At 35.3% G+C, this 13,322-nt stretch overlaps 1 protein-coding gene across 5 annotated transcripts in view; it reads left to right on the forward strand.

Moving 5' to 3' along the window:
- Positions 1 to 13,322, forward strand: part of UTRN (utrophin) — a 370,439-nt gene that overhangs the window by 140,279 nt on the left and 216,838 nt on the right. For all 5 annotated transcript variants that reach the window (XM_065835372.2, XM_065835371.2, XM_065835373.2 and 2 more), the window contains 7 exons: positions 4,161 to 4,311; positions 5,657 to 5,832; positions 6,965 to 7,100; positions 7,528 to 7,677; positions 8,898 to 8,988; positions 10,628 to 10,833; positions 12,006 to 12,123. In XM_065835372.2, the coding sequence (XP_065691444.2) occupies positions 4,161 to 4,311; positions 5,657 to 5,832; positions 6,965 to 7,100; positions 7,528 to 7,677; positions 8,898 to 8,988; positions 10,628 to 10,833; positions 12,006 to 12,123 (1,028 nt within the window). The remainder of the gene's footprint in view (positions 1 to 4,160; positions 4,312 to 5,656; positions 5,833 to 6,964; positions 7,101 to 7,527; positions 7,678 to 8,897; positions 8,989 to 10,627; positions 10,834 to 12,005; positions 12,124 to 13,322) is intronic.

Genomic DNA, 13,322 nt, shown 5'->3' on the forward strand with positions numbered 1-13,322 from the left:
TTTCTGTGACCATGTGGTAAACATTTTATGTACTTGAACGTAAGCATTTTAGAAACATATCCTAATGATCAAAAGTTTGGGAGTAATCAACTTCAATATGTTAGTATTAAGTAATAATTGCCAGAATTATTGAATGTTGAAACAGTTAACTTGCAAATTGTAGTTTGGGTGCTTTTATGAAGCTGATTGGTTTTACTTTATAAAATAGAATACTTTGTTTATAAAACAAAACTTTTGTTTTGCAAAGGTATCACAAAGCAAAGTTCTAGAGAAAAAATATTGAGTAGAATTTATTTTAACAAATAATTCAAGGCTGCTTTTGAAGGAGTGAGGGAGTTTGAAAGGATAGGGTCTTTAAATGCAGAATATATGATAGTTGCCAATAATCTTTGTTGTTAATAATTATAGATGAGAGATGACTATATTAGAATATTTTGTGGTTAAAACAACAAGAGAATATTAAAATCAATGTTTAAGAAAAAAATGTACTTCCTATTTTCTTTCCAGAAAGACAAAATATCTGTAATTTCAGTTATGCCAAAGAAGCAGGACAAAAAAAGTTAAACCTAAACAGGGATTTCTACTCCGCCCTTACAGAAGATACTCTAAACTGAAAATGCCTTACTATCTGATACATCTTTAAATGTTTAAAACCAGACTCAGTACTATTTAGTCAAACTTGGTAAAGTGTATCAGGCGTTTGAAGCTGAAACTGGTGAAAGCATGACAGGATTATGTGTGTTCTGGAAGCTACCGCTAAGCTGAAGGTACTCACACTGCAAACCACAGTAGATGCTGAAATTGCTGCTATGCAAAAAAACCCCTTAATGACTGAAAATGATTTTATAAAACTTGAAATGCAAAGGCTGATACTGTAGTTGACTTGCTTATACAGGATTTGCTTTTTAATGGTGATGTAAGGTAAAGATTAATGCAGAAGTTCTGCAGAGCATGATGTTCATGTTCAACTGCTTTGTAACAACAGAAATCCAATATCAGACACATTTGGTAGTGTAGTTTGAAGAGATATTTTTAACAAGTGTGTGTTGCAGATGCGATTTTCAACTCTTTCTTCGAGCACTGGTGTATGTGTTGGAATGTAAAAATCGGTTGGTGGTATTGTAAAAGAAGAGACTTCCGGAAGTTCTGACCCATTGGATCACTGAAGTATCAAGATTTCTAATAACTCAGTTGGCACTGTTGTTCAACTGTTTTTTAAATTTGAAATCAAACAGTGGTGCCAGCTGGGTACCACTTTCTGTGCTCTTGCAGTTTGCCTGTGGTTACCTGCCGTATTTGGAGAGAACTGCTCCTGAATCTGGTGCCCATCTGTATTTATATGCCTGCAGCTATTTTGTGGTCTTCATAGATACAATAGATATAATGCACACTATGCCTTTCCTTCCTTGTAACTCAACTGAAAAGTTTTAGTTAATTTTATCCTATTTTAAGTATGAGTACAATTCAATTTACTACTTAAATTTCATTTCAATAAGTAGCCAGGGTTAAACAGAAACATAGTCTTCCCATCACAAAAGATAACTGTATCAAAGTGCAAGTTCAGTGTTTATGATTAGCTGGCAAAATGCAACAGATTACCTCCTCAGTTGGTTCACTGAATACAAATTAATTTTGAAATTCATAAAGTTCATAAAACTCTGCACCTTAAGAGGAGTAATATTGGGCACGTTTTTCATACAGAAGGGAGTAATGGTCTAGCAATTTGACCTAAATTGGTATGTAGCTTCCTGAATATATTAAGTGCTACAATTTTATAGAAGGATATGTTTTGATTAATGAAGACAATATTAGTATCAATATTATAATGCTGTATTTTATCATTATTATTTTTATACTTTTTCTGTTACTAAGAAGAATTTTTAACCAAGTTTATTCTTGTTTTTCCCAGTGTTTCCCTAAGTTTAAGCAAGAAGGTTAGAAGATTCTATCTCCTTAGAAATCTCTGGAGTGGCTCTGGAGTGGGTGGAGATTTTTACAGAATTGTTAGAAACAGCATCTGAATTTTGTGGCAAAAGATTGATTTAAGTTTCAGAGGTAGTAATGATTTTGTGACTGGATGCCAGCTAAGTAGTTAAACCTCTGATAACAGCTCTGACGTAGCCAAGCATAAGTTGAATTAAACTGTACTTAGCAAAGCTTTTAAGTATTCAACTAAATGTGGTTGACTTCAGTTTGAGTTGAATACAGTAAAATAAAATGTGTTTGCCAGTGTATGGGCTTAATGCTTTGGTGGACTGTTTGTAACAACGCCTATTTGCTAATTCTACTTCTGCTGTGGAGTTTCCACCAGTGCTGAAAGTGTAGGTGACTTGGGAATGAGCTGTGGTTTGGGAGCAAGTAGGTTCCTGGAGAGGAGGCAAGGAGTAACCAAGTGTCTGTGCTGTAGTGACAGGGCTTTGGTACTTCTATTTTTCTGCTGAGACAGTCTGTAGGGAAACAGCATCTGGTGCCTCTGGCCCAAAACAGGAGTGAAACTTCATCTTGTGGCTCAAAATATTGATAGAACTCTAGGCTCGCAACAGAAACAGCAGGAGTTAAAGCTTTGTATCTCAAAGCATTCTCTTCTAAAGTTCTAAAATTCTGGATTCTGAAAAACTCACATGTTCAAAACTCCCCTGGAAACTTTCATTTTGAAGGAAACCACTAAAATGTCTTCTAAAGTATTTTTAGTGCTTAGAATCTCTCGTCTCATTACACGTGGAATGAGAAACTATTGTGATACAATATGTTCAGTGAGACTAAAATGTACATGAGAAATAAAAAAAGAATGAGTTTTGGGATCAGTCTAGAGGTTGATCTAGTGTATTGAAGTGACATGTGTGCAGGAAACTGAAATGATAGAACTAGGAGATAGGACCAGAAAAAATAAAGCGGATATTTTTAAGGCTTTCTCCTTTACTAGAATTGGCCTATGTGAAGAATAATAGTAACAACCAAAAAGTCCTGTATGTGTCAAGAACTATGGATGTCTTGATAAAAATGAGATATAATTTTGATTAAAATTATCTTACTAAGAGCTTTGAGATTGTTGAATTTAATTAGGGAAGAAAATAGATGCAATGGTAGCTCTTTAAAGTTTGGTTTCTAATATCTTTAATACTATGCTTCTAATAATTTCAGGTTATATCTGTATAGAAGTGATAACCCTGGAGTCTTTGCTGTTGGAATTGTTTGAGACAAAATAATGGGCTGCAGATGATGACATCTTTCTACTGTCACATTAGAGGGTCCTCTGAGTAGGAGACCTGACCTCCTATGTTTTAAAATAAGAATATTTTTATTAGTTTGGCATGGGATACTATCCAGCCTATTGGTGTTGATGTAGATATCGTGTTGTTTGGTTCAAGTCCTGTGTCCTTTGAGACATCTGCCCTGTTTGCTTTACAATCCCAACAAGGAATTAGCAATCAACAAACCAAAAGCAAGCCACTCTCTCTATGCTGATCTGACATGGTTTCCTTGTTTAACATTCATGGGTTGTTTTTCTTAGATTGTAGTATAACTCTCATTTTAGTGAAAAAACAACCTCCTGACTGTAATAATTCAGCCTGTTCCATACTAGAAAATGCTGCCCTTGAAGTTAAGCTACACATTAATTTGAGGCTGCAAAGATGGTAATAATAATGAAATGCCTGGTAAATTATTGTGTGATTAAATTGTATAAGACCTACTTACACAGACCTACCGGTAATATAATCAGTTCTATATAATCAAAATAACCTTCGCTTATTAAATTCCAAACACCAGCACCCCATGGTTTATGAATTAAAAAAATCTGAGCAATTAATCACATTTCATGTTCCATACTGTCTGATGTCTGAACCATTTTATAATAATAAAAAAAAGGGTTCTGCAGACCAGTTTGATGCAGCTAATCAATCTTTATTATTTTAAGTGAAGAAATGAAAGTTTACTTAGGACTACCCTTTTTTTCCTTCAGCCGGAAGCTGTTGACGATCTGCCATTGCCTTTTACCAGATGCTACTGTGTTAGAAAGCCATCAGTACTGAGTCTCTCTTACCCAGGCTATGTGCCAGCATCGCTGTTGCACAAGGAAAGTTTCTGCTCACTGGAGTAGCAGTCGTAGCCTTTTCACTGAAATGTTTTGGGTAATTTTTCAATGCTTTGTTTACACACAGTTGCTTTGATAAAGCGATTGAAGCGTGGAGACAGTTCCACTGTGACCTCAATGACCTCTCCCACTGGATAACGGAAGCTGAAGCGTTATTAGCCGATGCCCATGGTCCAGATGGCAGCCTGGACCTGCAGACAGCTGGGCTGCATCAGCAGGTATGTAAGATTCGTGCAGAAAATGAACAAGCTGGAAAAAGTCTCGATTTATTTGTCTAAAATTCTAGTGTTTGAAGTAGATGTGTAGATTTGAAATGAGGTAACACAATTACACTTTAGAAAGCGGTAACTCTTAAAATTTCTTTTTCAATTACAGTCTAAAATGATTCTTGGGGAATATCTCAATTCCTGCTTATTGTGTGAGGTTTTATGATGACTCTTAGTACAGATGGGTTTGAGATAATTTGATAACTCTAATGTTGGCATAATTTTTTGTTGTTTTATAAGTTTCATTACAGCTTTAAAAATATGTTAATTGGTTAAGAAATCCAGTATATTATTTCACATACTTTCTAATCATAATTAAAACAATGAACCCCCACACTGCTCAGTTGTAACTTAGCAAATTATTTTTTAAACTAATGACTTTGCAAGATCATGCCTTGCATAACCAGTCTGGGAAAAGAGAAGATTCAAATTACAGATGTGTTAGGTTTGATTGTTTCAGACTTCAGTTTTGGAATTTAATTCCCTGATGTATTTCTCATGATTATGGAAGAGCAGAGTTTTCTGTTTAGCTAAACTAATTTACTTCCTTTTAAATAAAGAGAAGAAAACATAACTTTAAGGATCAGATTTTTTTGTTTGTTTTCTTTTTTGAATAATGGTTATCCAAGAGGTAGGTATGTGTTGCTAAAGAAATGTATGTTCTACCTAACATACAGTTTGTATTTTATCCTTGTTGGTACTTGGAGTCTTCTTCTAGGGCATTTCTCTTCTTTCTTGAATCGTTTTATTCCTGATCTGGCTGGGAATAAAATTTTCACTAACAGTGGAAGGTTTGATCCTGACATCCTCTGACTTTAGTTTCATGGACCTTCTGTGATACCTGGGGATCCTGGCAGTGCAGCCATAATTATCCTAGCTAAAATACTGTTAAGTTACAGAAATAGTCAAGGACATGTGTTATGAAAAGAACTGGTTAAAAAAAAAAAGTCATACCATCTGTTAGCACTACTAGAAAGTACAGTACATTAAGAGGAAAGGAATCACATGAGTATGAATTCTAGCACTGATGGTTTAAATGAATTCTTGTGAGTAGTATTCAGCAGCCTATGCTATGTCATTATCTTTTTTATGGCACTTATTAGAAAATTGAACTAGGTTCAACAACAGATTCTTAATAACTTAAATCAATAGCATCCAATTTTAAGTAAGATGGGTTTAAGTGCCTGTTTAAGTAAAATAATATGCACCCAGGATTCATCCTGCATATTATGAGCCACAGATCAAAGTCACCTTAGGTCAGTAATAAAATTCTGTGTGGCTTTTATGTTTCTGACAGGAGCTTGAAGAGGGAGTCAGCAGCCATCAGACCAGTGTTTCAGCATTGAACAGAACTGGGGAAGGGATCATACAGAAACTGTCTGCTACAGATGGGAGCTTCCTGCAGGAGAAGCTGGCAGGATTGAATAGACGCTGGAAAGCAATCACCGCGGAGGTCATGGATAGACAACAGAGGTAATAAGTTAATCAGAAATTTGAATGTCTGACCAGATGCGATGAGGAGAATCTCATTTAGAAGAGTCTGGGGGAGGTAGTGTATTCTATTGCACACTGTCATTAATCTGAATTTTCCTGACATTTAGACCTCTGTGTTTTGAACTGTCTTCTAGAAACAGTTTCTCATAAATGCACCTGCAATTGACTGCTTAGTGAGTCTGTGTTTAACACAACCCATCAAATGATGACCACAGAACTTATTTTCTGACAGTTTTCTTTTATTTTGAAAATAATTCCATTGCTATGCCAGAATTTTTTAGGAAGGAATAGTCAGCTACTTTCTCTGGCTGAAGCTGAACTGCAAGTTCAACTACTTTCATTTCTATTTTTACATTGTCAAAGATACACCAATTGAAACACTTGTATTGTTCTTCAATTTCCATAGTACTATAAAATAAGATCTTTAGGTCTGTCTTTGCAGAGTTTTAATCCATCTGACTAGGTGTTTTCTGAACCAAATGAAAATCCATTTTGAACTAGCAGTAAATTTACTGCAAAAGATCAAAGAGCAAGGTTGTCCAAGATAAATATAAACATTTTCAGCATATCTGGGAATAGAAGGTCCCCCTCTCTGTTCTCACTACTAAAAACGTATAAGGATAAATCCTTGTAATTAATAGTTATTTTTTGAGACTACTTACCTAGTTATACTTTTTAACATCTTCTGATTCATTTAGAAATGTAATAAGACTTTTCTTAATTGTTTGTTTTGAGAAGTTCTATTAAAGCTTTGTATAATTTAGAGAATTTTTACCTTGGGGGGTTAGGGACATTTCTAATAATTTGCTAACAGTGGCATTGTAGTGGCTTACCATGATTAGGCCTGTCACTTACGTTTAATGTTTTCTGCAGACTTTTAAAAGTCTATTTTGTGAGTTTGAAATGCAATTTTATCTATTTTTAAGGTGGTAGTATTAATTTGCATGTATCTTGCATTTTAATGATCAGGATAGAATCCTTTGAACACTAAAATTAATTATTTAGAAGTCTCCAATGACGGAAAAATACGTGTCTGTTGCATCAGAAATAATGTAGGACTGACATGTGTTCACTGCAGAAACGCATATATTTTTCTGTTTTCGTTTTTCAGGCTGAAAGGAGAGAGTCAGCAGCTGCTAGAGTACAGAAAGAAGCTTGATGAGCTGCGTTGCTGGTTGGAAAATGTACAAAATGCTCTGGACACAAGATTTACATTCAACCATGAAGAAAATCTGCGAGAATTACAGGCAAGATTGATTAGTTTGTATATGTGGATACATATGTGTGTCTTGTGCAAAGTTTCAGGAAAAGGCTTTTGAGGAGGGGAGTTCACATTGTAGATGATGAAAAAAAATATAGTTATGTGAGACAGTTTTGTGAGATTACTTACACAGGCAAGATGAAATTGTATAGGTGCCTTGGCTATTTGCAATTTTGTGTGTATTTCTTTTTTTCGTTTGGTGTGTTTGTTTGTTTTCCTCGTTAGTAGTAGGAGTTGATAGTAGAGTAAATGTTTTAATAATTTCCAGATAAAACATAGAAATCAAAATAAAAGGATTTCTGTTATATTTCCAGGGAGATTTCAAATATTGGAGTTAAACGAAAGCTTCTCTCCCCTTTTACATAGGCAAGTATGCCTTTGACTTCAGTCTAATACCCTTCTGTTCCTTTTAGGTCTTAAGTGAAGAGATGGAAGTACAGGGAGACAAACTGGAATGGCTGAACAAAACTGAACCTGAAGTGCTTTTGGATAAAAACATTGATCTTCAGGAAAAAAATAAACTTTCTGATTGCCTGCAGTCCCTCAACATGAGGTGGAATAAGGTGTGCATTGATTCAGCATTGGGTACCTGAAGTTGAAAATACAGTGGTGTACTCAGAATGGTTGTTTTCTATTCCTTTTATCTGTGACAGGTACATAAAATGTCTTTCAAGCCATGCAGACATGTTAAGGACACGTGCCCCAGTACACGTCTATGCGAAAACGCTGGTGGACATTTTTCCATCAGAATGAGTTATTTTAGTTAGCTTAGTTTTTTTTGTTTTTTATTTTGTATTAGATTTCTTTTGTGGCAGATACACTCAACCCCCCCACAACCAAACTCCTTTGCAACACCTTGAAGTAGCTGGATTGAAAATAGTTCACTTATTTGAGGCAAACAGCAATGTATTAAATTGAAGTTGAGAGAATTGCAATAAATCTTTGCTGTATAGGAAAGCTGGGTGTTGCAACAGTTAAGAGGAAAACAAATGAAGCTGTGCTAAAGCTTAGTGAGTAAATTTTATCAAGAATGGTTGGGACTCTTCTTGAGTATAACTGCTGTAAATTAGAAACTCTCGTGTTGAATCTCATTGGCAAGTATGTGAGAAGAAAAAAATTCATCGGTTGGAGTAAAACCATATTTTTTTTCAAGGAGAGCCTGGAGATCCAAGCGGAAAAGGAATAGAATTATTTCTGATAGTATTATGGATCAGGGAGTTAAGAATGTATTGGGGAAAGAGACTTTTGATAGTTCAAGAAAAGAAAAAGTATCTGTTTTTACCTCCCGCTTTGCATATTACATTTCTATTAATATCTTTTAAAAACTCTTGAAAAGCAAAACAGCAAATTTGTTGTCACTATAATTGAGTTAAGTGGTAATACTTTTTTCTTTTTAAATTAATGTCCTATTTCTTCACTTTTCTATCACTGATTACCACAAATCATGTTTTGTGTCATCTTTTCTTCGAAGTGTACTCAAATAATGAGTCACAGCTTTACTTTGGCAGTAAAAAACGTGTAAACTACCTGTCTTACAACAGTTAATTTATTTCTTTCCAAGATTAAGGTAAGACACTGGAAGGTATTGAAACAACACTCTGAGTATCTCTTGGCATTTTTATTGTTTTTAAATGATACCTTGAAAAAATTAATTGAAATATACCTGAGCCATGCCATTGTAGCAAACATGTTGTTAGAATATTTTGTCTTCTAATAAGTGATTTTTTTTTTGCTGTTCATAGAGGTTGTCTTACTGTTTCTATTCCTTTGTGCTGGGCTGTAGGTGTTCAGAGAAGTACCTGACAGAGTGAGAGAACTGGAGGCATTTGTTGGTCAATCACAATCTCGTCTTGTTCCGCAGACAAAAACTTCTGGTGAGCAATCAGTCCTTCTGTTGTCCTTAACTGAATTGCATTTAATCCTACTTGCTGTCAAAGATAATCTAAAAAGGAAAACCTTCCTTATTAATTTAGACAAATAGAAATAAGAAATGTCCATTACTGTACTGGGGGTTACTTTTGTGTTACTATGGGAGAGAGATGGAATGTTTGGTTAAGTAAAAAGTCACTCTGCAGTTCAGGATTGGGGGAGTCCTTTGTGGTTCCCCTAAGAGTTTTGAAATAGAGGAATGTTTTACTAAATCTTAGGCCTCCTCATCAGGAGCCAGTGTATGAGGTACAGAATAAACACCAAAATAGCTGTTTGTGACAGCTTGGTTTCCTGTGGATTTGTGCCTTGTGGTCATGCCTTTCAGTAATTAAGATTCACTAGAAGCTTCCCCTACAGCTAATTGTTTCTGAAGTGTCTCCTGCATGCAGTTTCTCTGCAGTCCTATAAATAAAGGCCATTCTGCCTCTCTCAGCTCAGTAGGGACACAGGTAGGTCTTTCTCATCTGCTAGATACTTAGCTTCCTCTACAAGATTCAGGAAGACGTCTAAATATGATACATTCCTGTATCAGACACTGACACTGTCTTTTCAAGTCGTTGAAGGCAGATTAGCGGATACAGAGTAGAAACAAGGTGCTCAGGCCTAATTTTTAGAAAACTAGGTAAAAAAAAGAGACAGCCTTTGCCTGAAAGAATTTGCAGCTTGCAGTGAATTAACTCTAGTTTTTTTTTTTGTTTGTTTTGTTTGTTTTTCTTTTTTTTTTTTTTTTTAATTGTCATTCCATTCAGCAGCAGTACACAAAATTTAAAGGAAGAAACCCAACATTTGTTTAAGTGTTCCAAAACCTTGATTCAGCTTGTTTTGCTTTCACACAGGGTATTTGTTAAGTGAAGCTCCTATATTCCATTGCTTGAGGAAAGTGTGTAATATTCACGCTCTAATTTGATTTAACTTAGTGTTTTCTTGGAAGTAGAATATAACCAAACACAGCTTCTGGAGTCAATATTGCTGTTCTGTTCATTCCTCATTTCTTTGCAGTGTCGGGGTAAAAAGACAGAAAGGATGCGGCTGAACTAGTGGGTGTCTGTCCCTTCTTAGGACAGGTGTCTGTTACCATGTCCAAGAAGCATTTATTGGATTAACTCAACTTACTTGTGCTTAAGTGAATTCTTAGCCAGAAGAGGGGAAAACCATTCTGCCACATAATACAAAAGTGAGGAAGACAATTTTAGACATTTATCTATAAAAAGATTGATTTTTATGTCAATTTCTATGTCAATTCACTTTTGTATCAGTCTTTTGCTTCAGTCCATTAGATTTAATGCCATTTTACCTTTGCAAATCTTCTACCAGTTTGTTTTGTATTTAGGCTGAATCATTTGAGCCAGTCTTTGGCATGCAACTAAATAATTAATAGTCTTAAAAAAAAAAAAAAGAAAAAATAAGAAAAAATAATATCTGATTACTTATTTTCTGGTAGTTAAAATGCCTCAAATACAAATTTTGCTGTGCTTTCTCTGTAGATGCTCTTGCATATTCATAGGAATTACAATAAACCCTTAATTCCCACAATTGCATATGTGACCATGACATTTTTAACAAAAACCCCAAACTCTGTTTCAGATGTCCAAAAGGTGGTGCTAGTATCTTCTTCATTGGAAATTCCTGTTCAGACTCCTCAGGCTTTGGAACTTTCTGCACCTGCTGATCTGGATAAAACTACAACTGAGCTGGCTGATTGGTTGGTATTGATTGACCAGATGCTCAAGTCAAACATAGTCACCGTGGGAAATACTGAAGAGATCAATCGGACTATTGCACGAATGAAAGTATGTGTTTCTGTGAAGGCCAGTGGCTTGGAAAATTGTCTCACACTTTAGTAGTTTGTACATTCAGTAATGAAATTACACGTGTTTGATTTTTTTTTTTTTTTTAAAAAAAAGAAGACAGCAGTAAATGCATAACTTGAAGATTACACTGTAAATGCTGTTGTTACGATGTTCCTCTCTCTTCTACTATTTCCTGTTAATATCTGTGTCCCTATGTGAGCTAGGCACTGCTATTTTTTTTTGTTTTAAATGAAGTATATAGAGAATACCTCCTGAAAATGGTACCTTTTGAGGACTGTAGAGATGCCTTATGCTGAAGACTTCGGAGCAGCTTCATATTTGTTTGAAGGGTGACCTTTATGATCTACTTTTTAGTGTTTCTTAATGAGTTTTGTTGTGTTGTAGTTAGGCTAAACTGATTTCCGGAGATGTGCCAAAATGACTTAAAGTTGTAACATAAATGCTTATGATGTTTGTTTCTATCGATAGCTCATAGCATGCTCAGCCGTGACTAGGGGCAGTATTTGTGAGATATATGCTACCATTAAGGTTTTATTTGACTTGATATCAATTAACATGAGTAACTGTAGAGTAAAACCTGCAGGCTAAACGAACTCTAAACTGTTTGTGTGGGTGTCTAACGTAATGTGGAATTAGAAAGAATAATGTGATGTACATTAACTTTGGTAACACTTCATTTTTACTGTATAATGGTTGTAATATGAGCTTCTAGTACATTGCATAGTGAAATAACTATGTTTATTATACAACTTATGGTCTGATTGTTCCTCTTTGTTCTGTTCCTTCTATATTTCTTTCTCTACTTCCTCGCCCCCTTCCCCCTCCCCCAAATGATCAGAGCTTAGTAACAGGAAAATAAGTTACAGGAGAGTGAAAAATAGATATTAGAAAATATTGTGCAACAACTGTGGTAACTGTGCAGTTTGTACAGGTTAATCTTCACCTCTGAATTTTCAGTAACTGTAATTTAGAATATTTTGTTTTAAAAGCAGTGCCATAATATTGTGACAATTTGAGGGTTTCCATAATGACGAAAACAGCCATCTACATGTGGTGACACATACATGTTTTGTTTTGTCTACAAATAATACAGATGAAGTTAACTAAATTCTGCTTTTTGAACTTAAAAATCATGTCCTAATTCTCAACAGATAACAAAGGCAGATTTGGACCAGCGGCACCCTCAACTTGATTCTGTTTTTACCTTGGCTCAGAATTTGAAAAATAAAACTTCCAGTTCAGACATTAGGACAGTGATCACAGAAAAATGTAAGTTTTTCTATTCTGTGTTTAAAATACAGTGTTTCCATGCCAGTAAAAAAAAAATCTTCACATCTTTATCTTAAACTCTTGATTTTGAGCCTAGCTGAAGTTGCCTTCTTGAATAAACAAGTACTAACATAAACATTTTCATTGGGATTTCAAAATATGTCATGAAGAATTTGAGTTGCTTGACCGCCACAGACACATGGATGAGGATTTTTTAGTTATTGATAAAAGGAACTAATAATTTATCTTTATTTTTATTGAGCTATGATACACTGGACACTTAGTGACAGGCATGAATGTATCAACTTAGGTCAATAGCATTGTGTAGTTATTTTAGAAATCATTGACTGAGAGTTAGCAGAGCTTTTAAGTCACTGATATGTACTTGAAAACTGAGTTTCCAGTTTAAAGGTCCACACCATTTCTTTACTGATACTTAAGGAAAGAAACATACAACTGACACATCTTTGCTGGTTGCTAAGATTAGAAAATACATGCAGTGGGAAATATCACAGTTAGAAGTAAGAATAGAAAAATATTTTCTTATTTTCTCCCCTGCAATGTAGTTTTCCTTTATTGCATCTATATGAAGTTCTTTGGTGTTCTGAAGACTTGCTGGAGATAATAATGAGGTCAGACAGAAAGCTGGCAGGTGTGCTGAAGGATCTGATGAGGTGGCACCTGCTCCCTAAGGTTCACAGGAACTATGGACTGGTAGGGGGGAGTAAGATCCAAAGAAGCTAAAGCAACTTGTAGGGCTTGAGTTTTTCAGACACTCAGAACTAGGTGTCGGGCGGAAATTTGGGGCAGGATGCTAACTATGTAGTCCATGGGAGTCAGTCAACAAGGGTAGGTCAGTCACAAAACATTCTTGATTTTTCAAAAAAGCTGAACAAGGAATAAAGCCACTGTGTGGTGAAAATTTGAGTTTCCCTATAGTCATGTCCATCCAAGGTGGGAACAGAGAAGCTGCCTATGTTGCTGTGGATGAAGCTTCCAGTAGATACTTCAGTTGCGTGTGAAGATTTTACTACCTATCATGAAACATGAAAAAAACCGAAGGTTTTGTTGCTACTGACATTTGTAAAGAAAAGTTTGCTCTTTGAAGAAAAGTAAAGTTCAGGGCTGCTTTATGAACCTTGTGTTTAAACACTGAGGGAAGTATACTGAATGTCCTACAAACTTCTGTGAAGCTGCTC

The sequence above is a fragment of the Patagioenas fasciata genome, chromosome 3, assembly GCF_037038585.1.
Source record: "Patagioenas fasciata isolate bPatFas1 chromosome 3, bPatFas1.hap1, whole genome shotgun sequence".
NCBI classification, from domain to species: Eukaryota; Metazoa; Chordata; class Aves; order Columbiformes; family Columbidae; genus Patagioenas; species Patagioenas fasciata.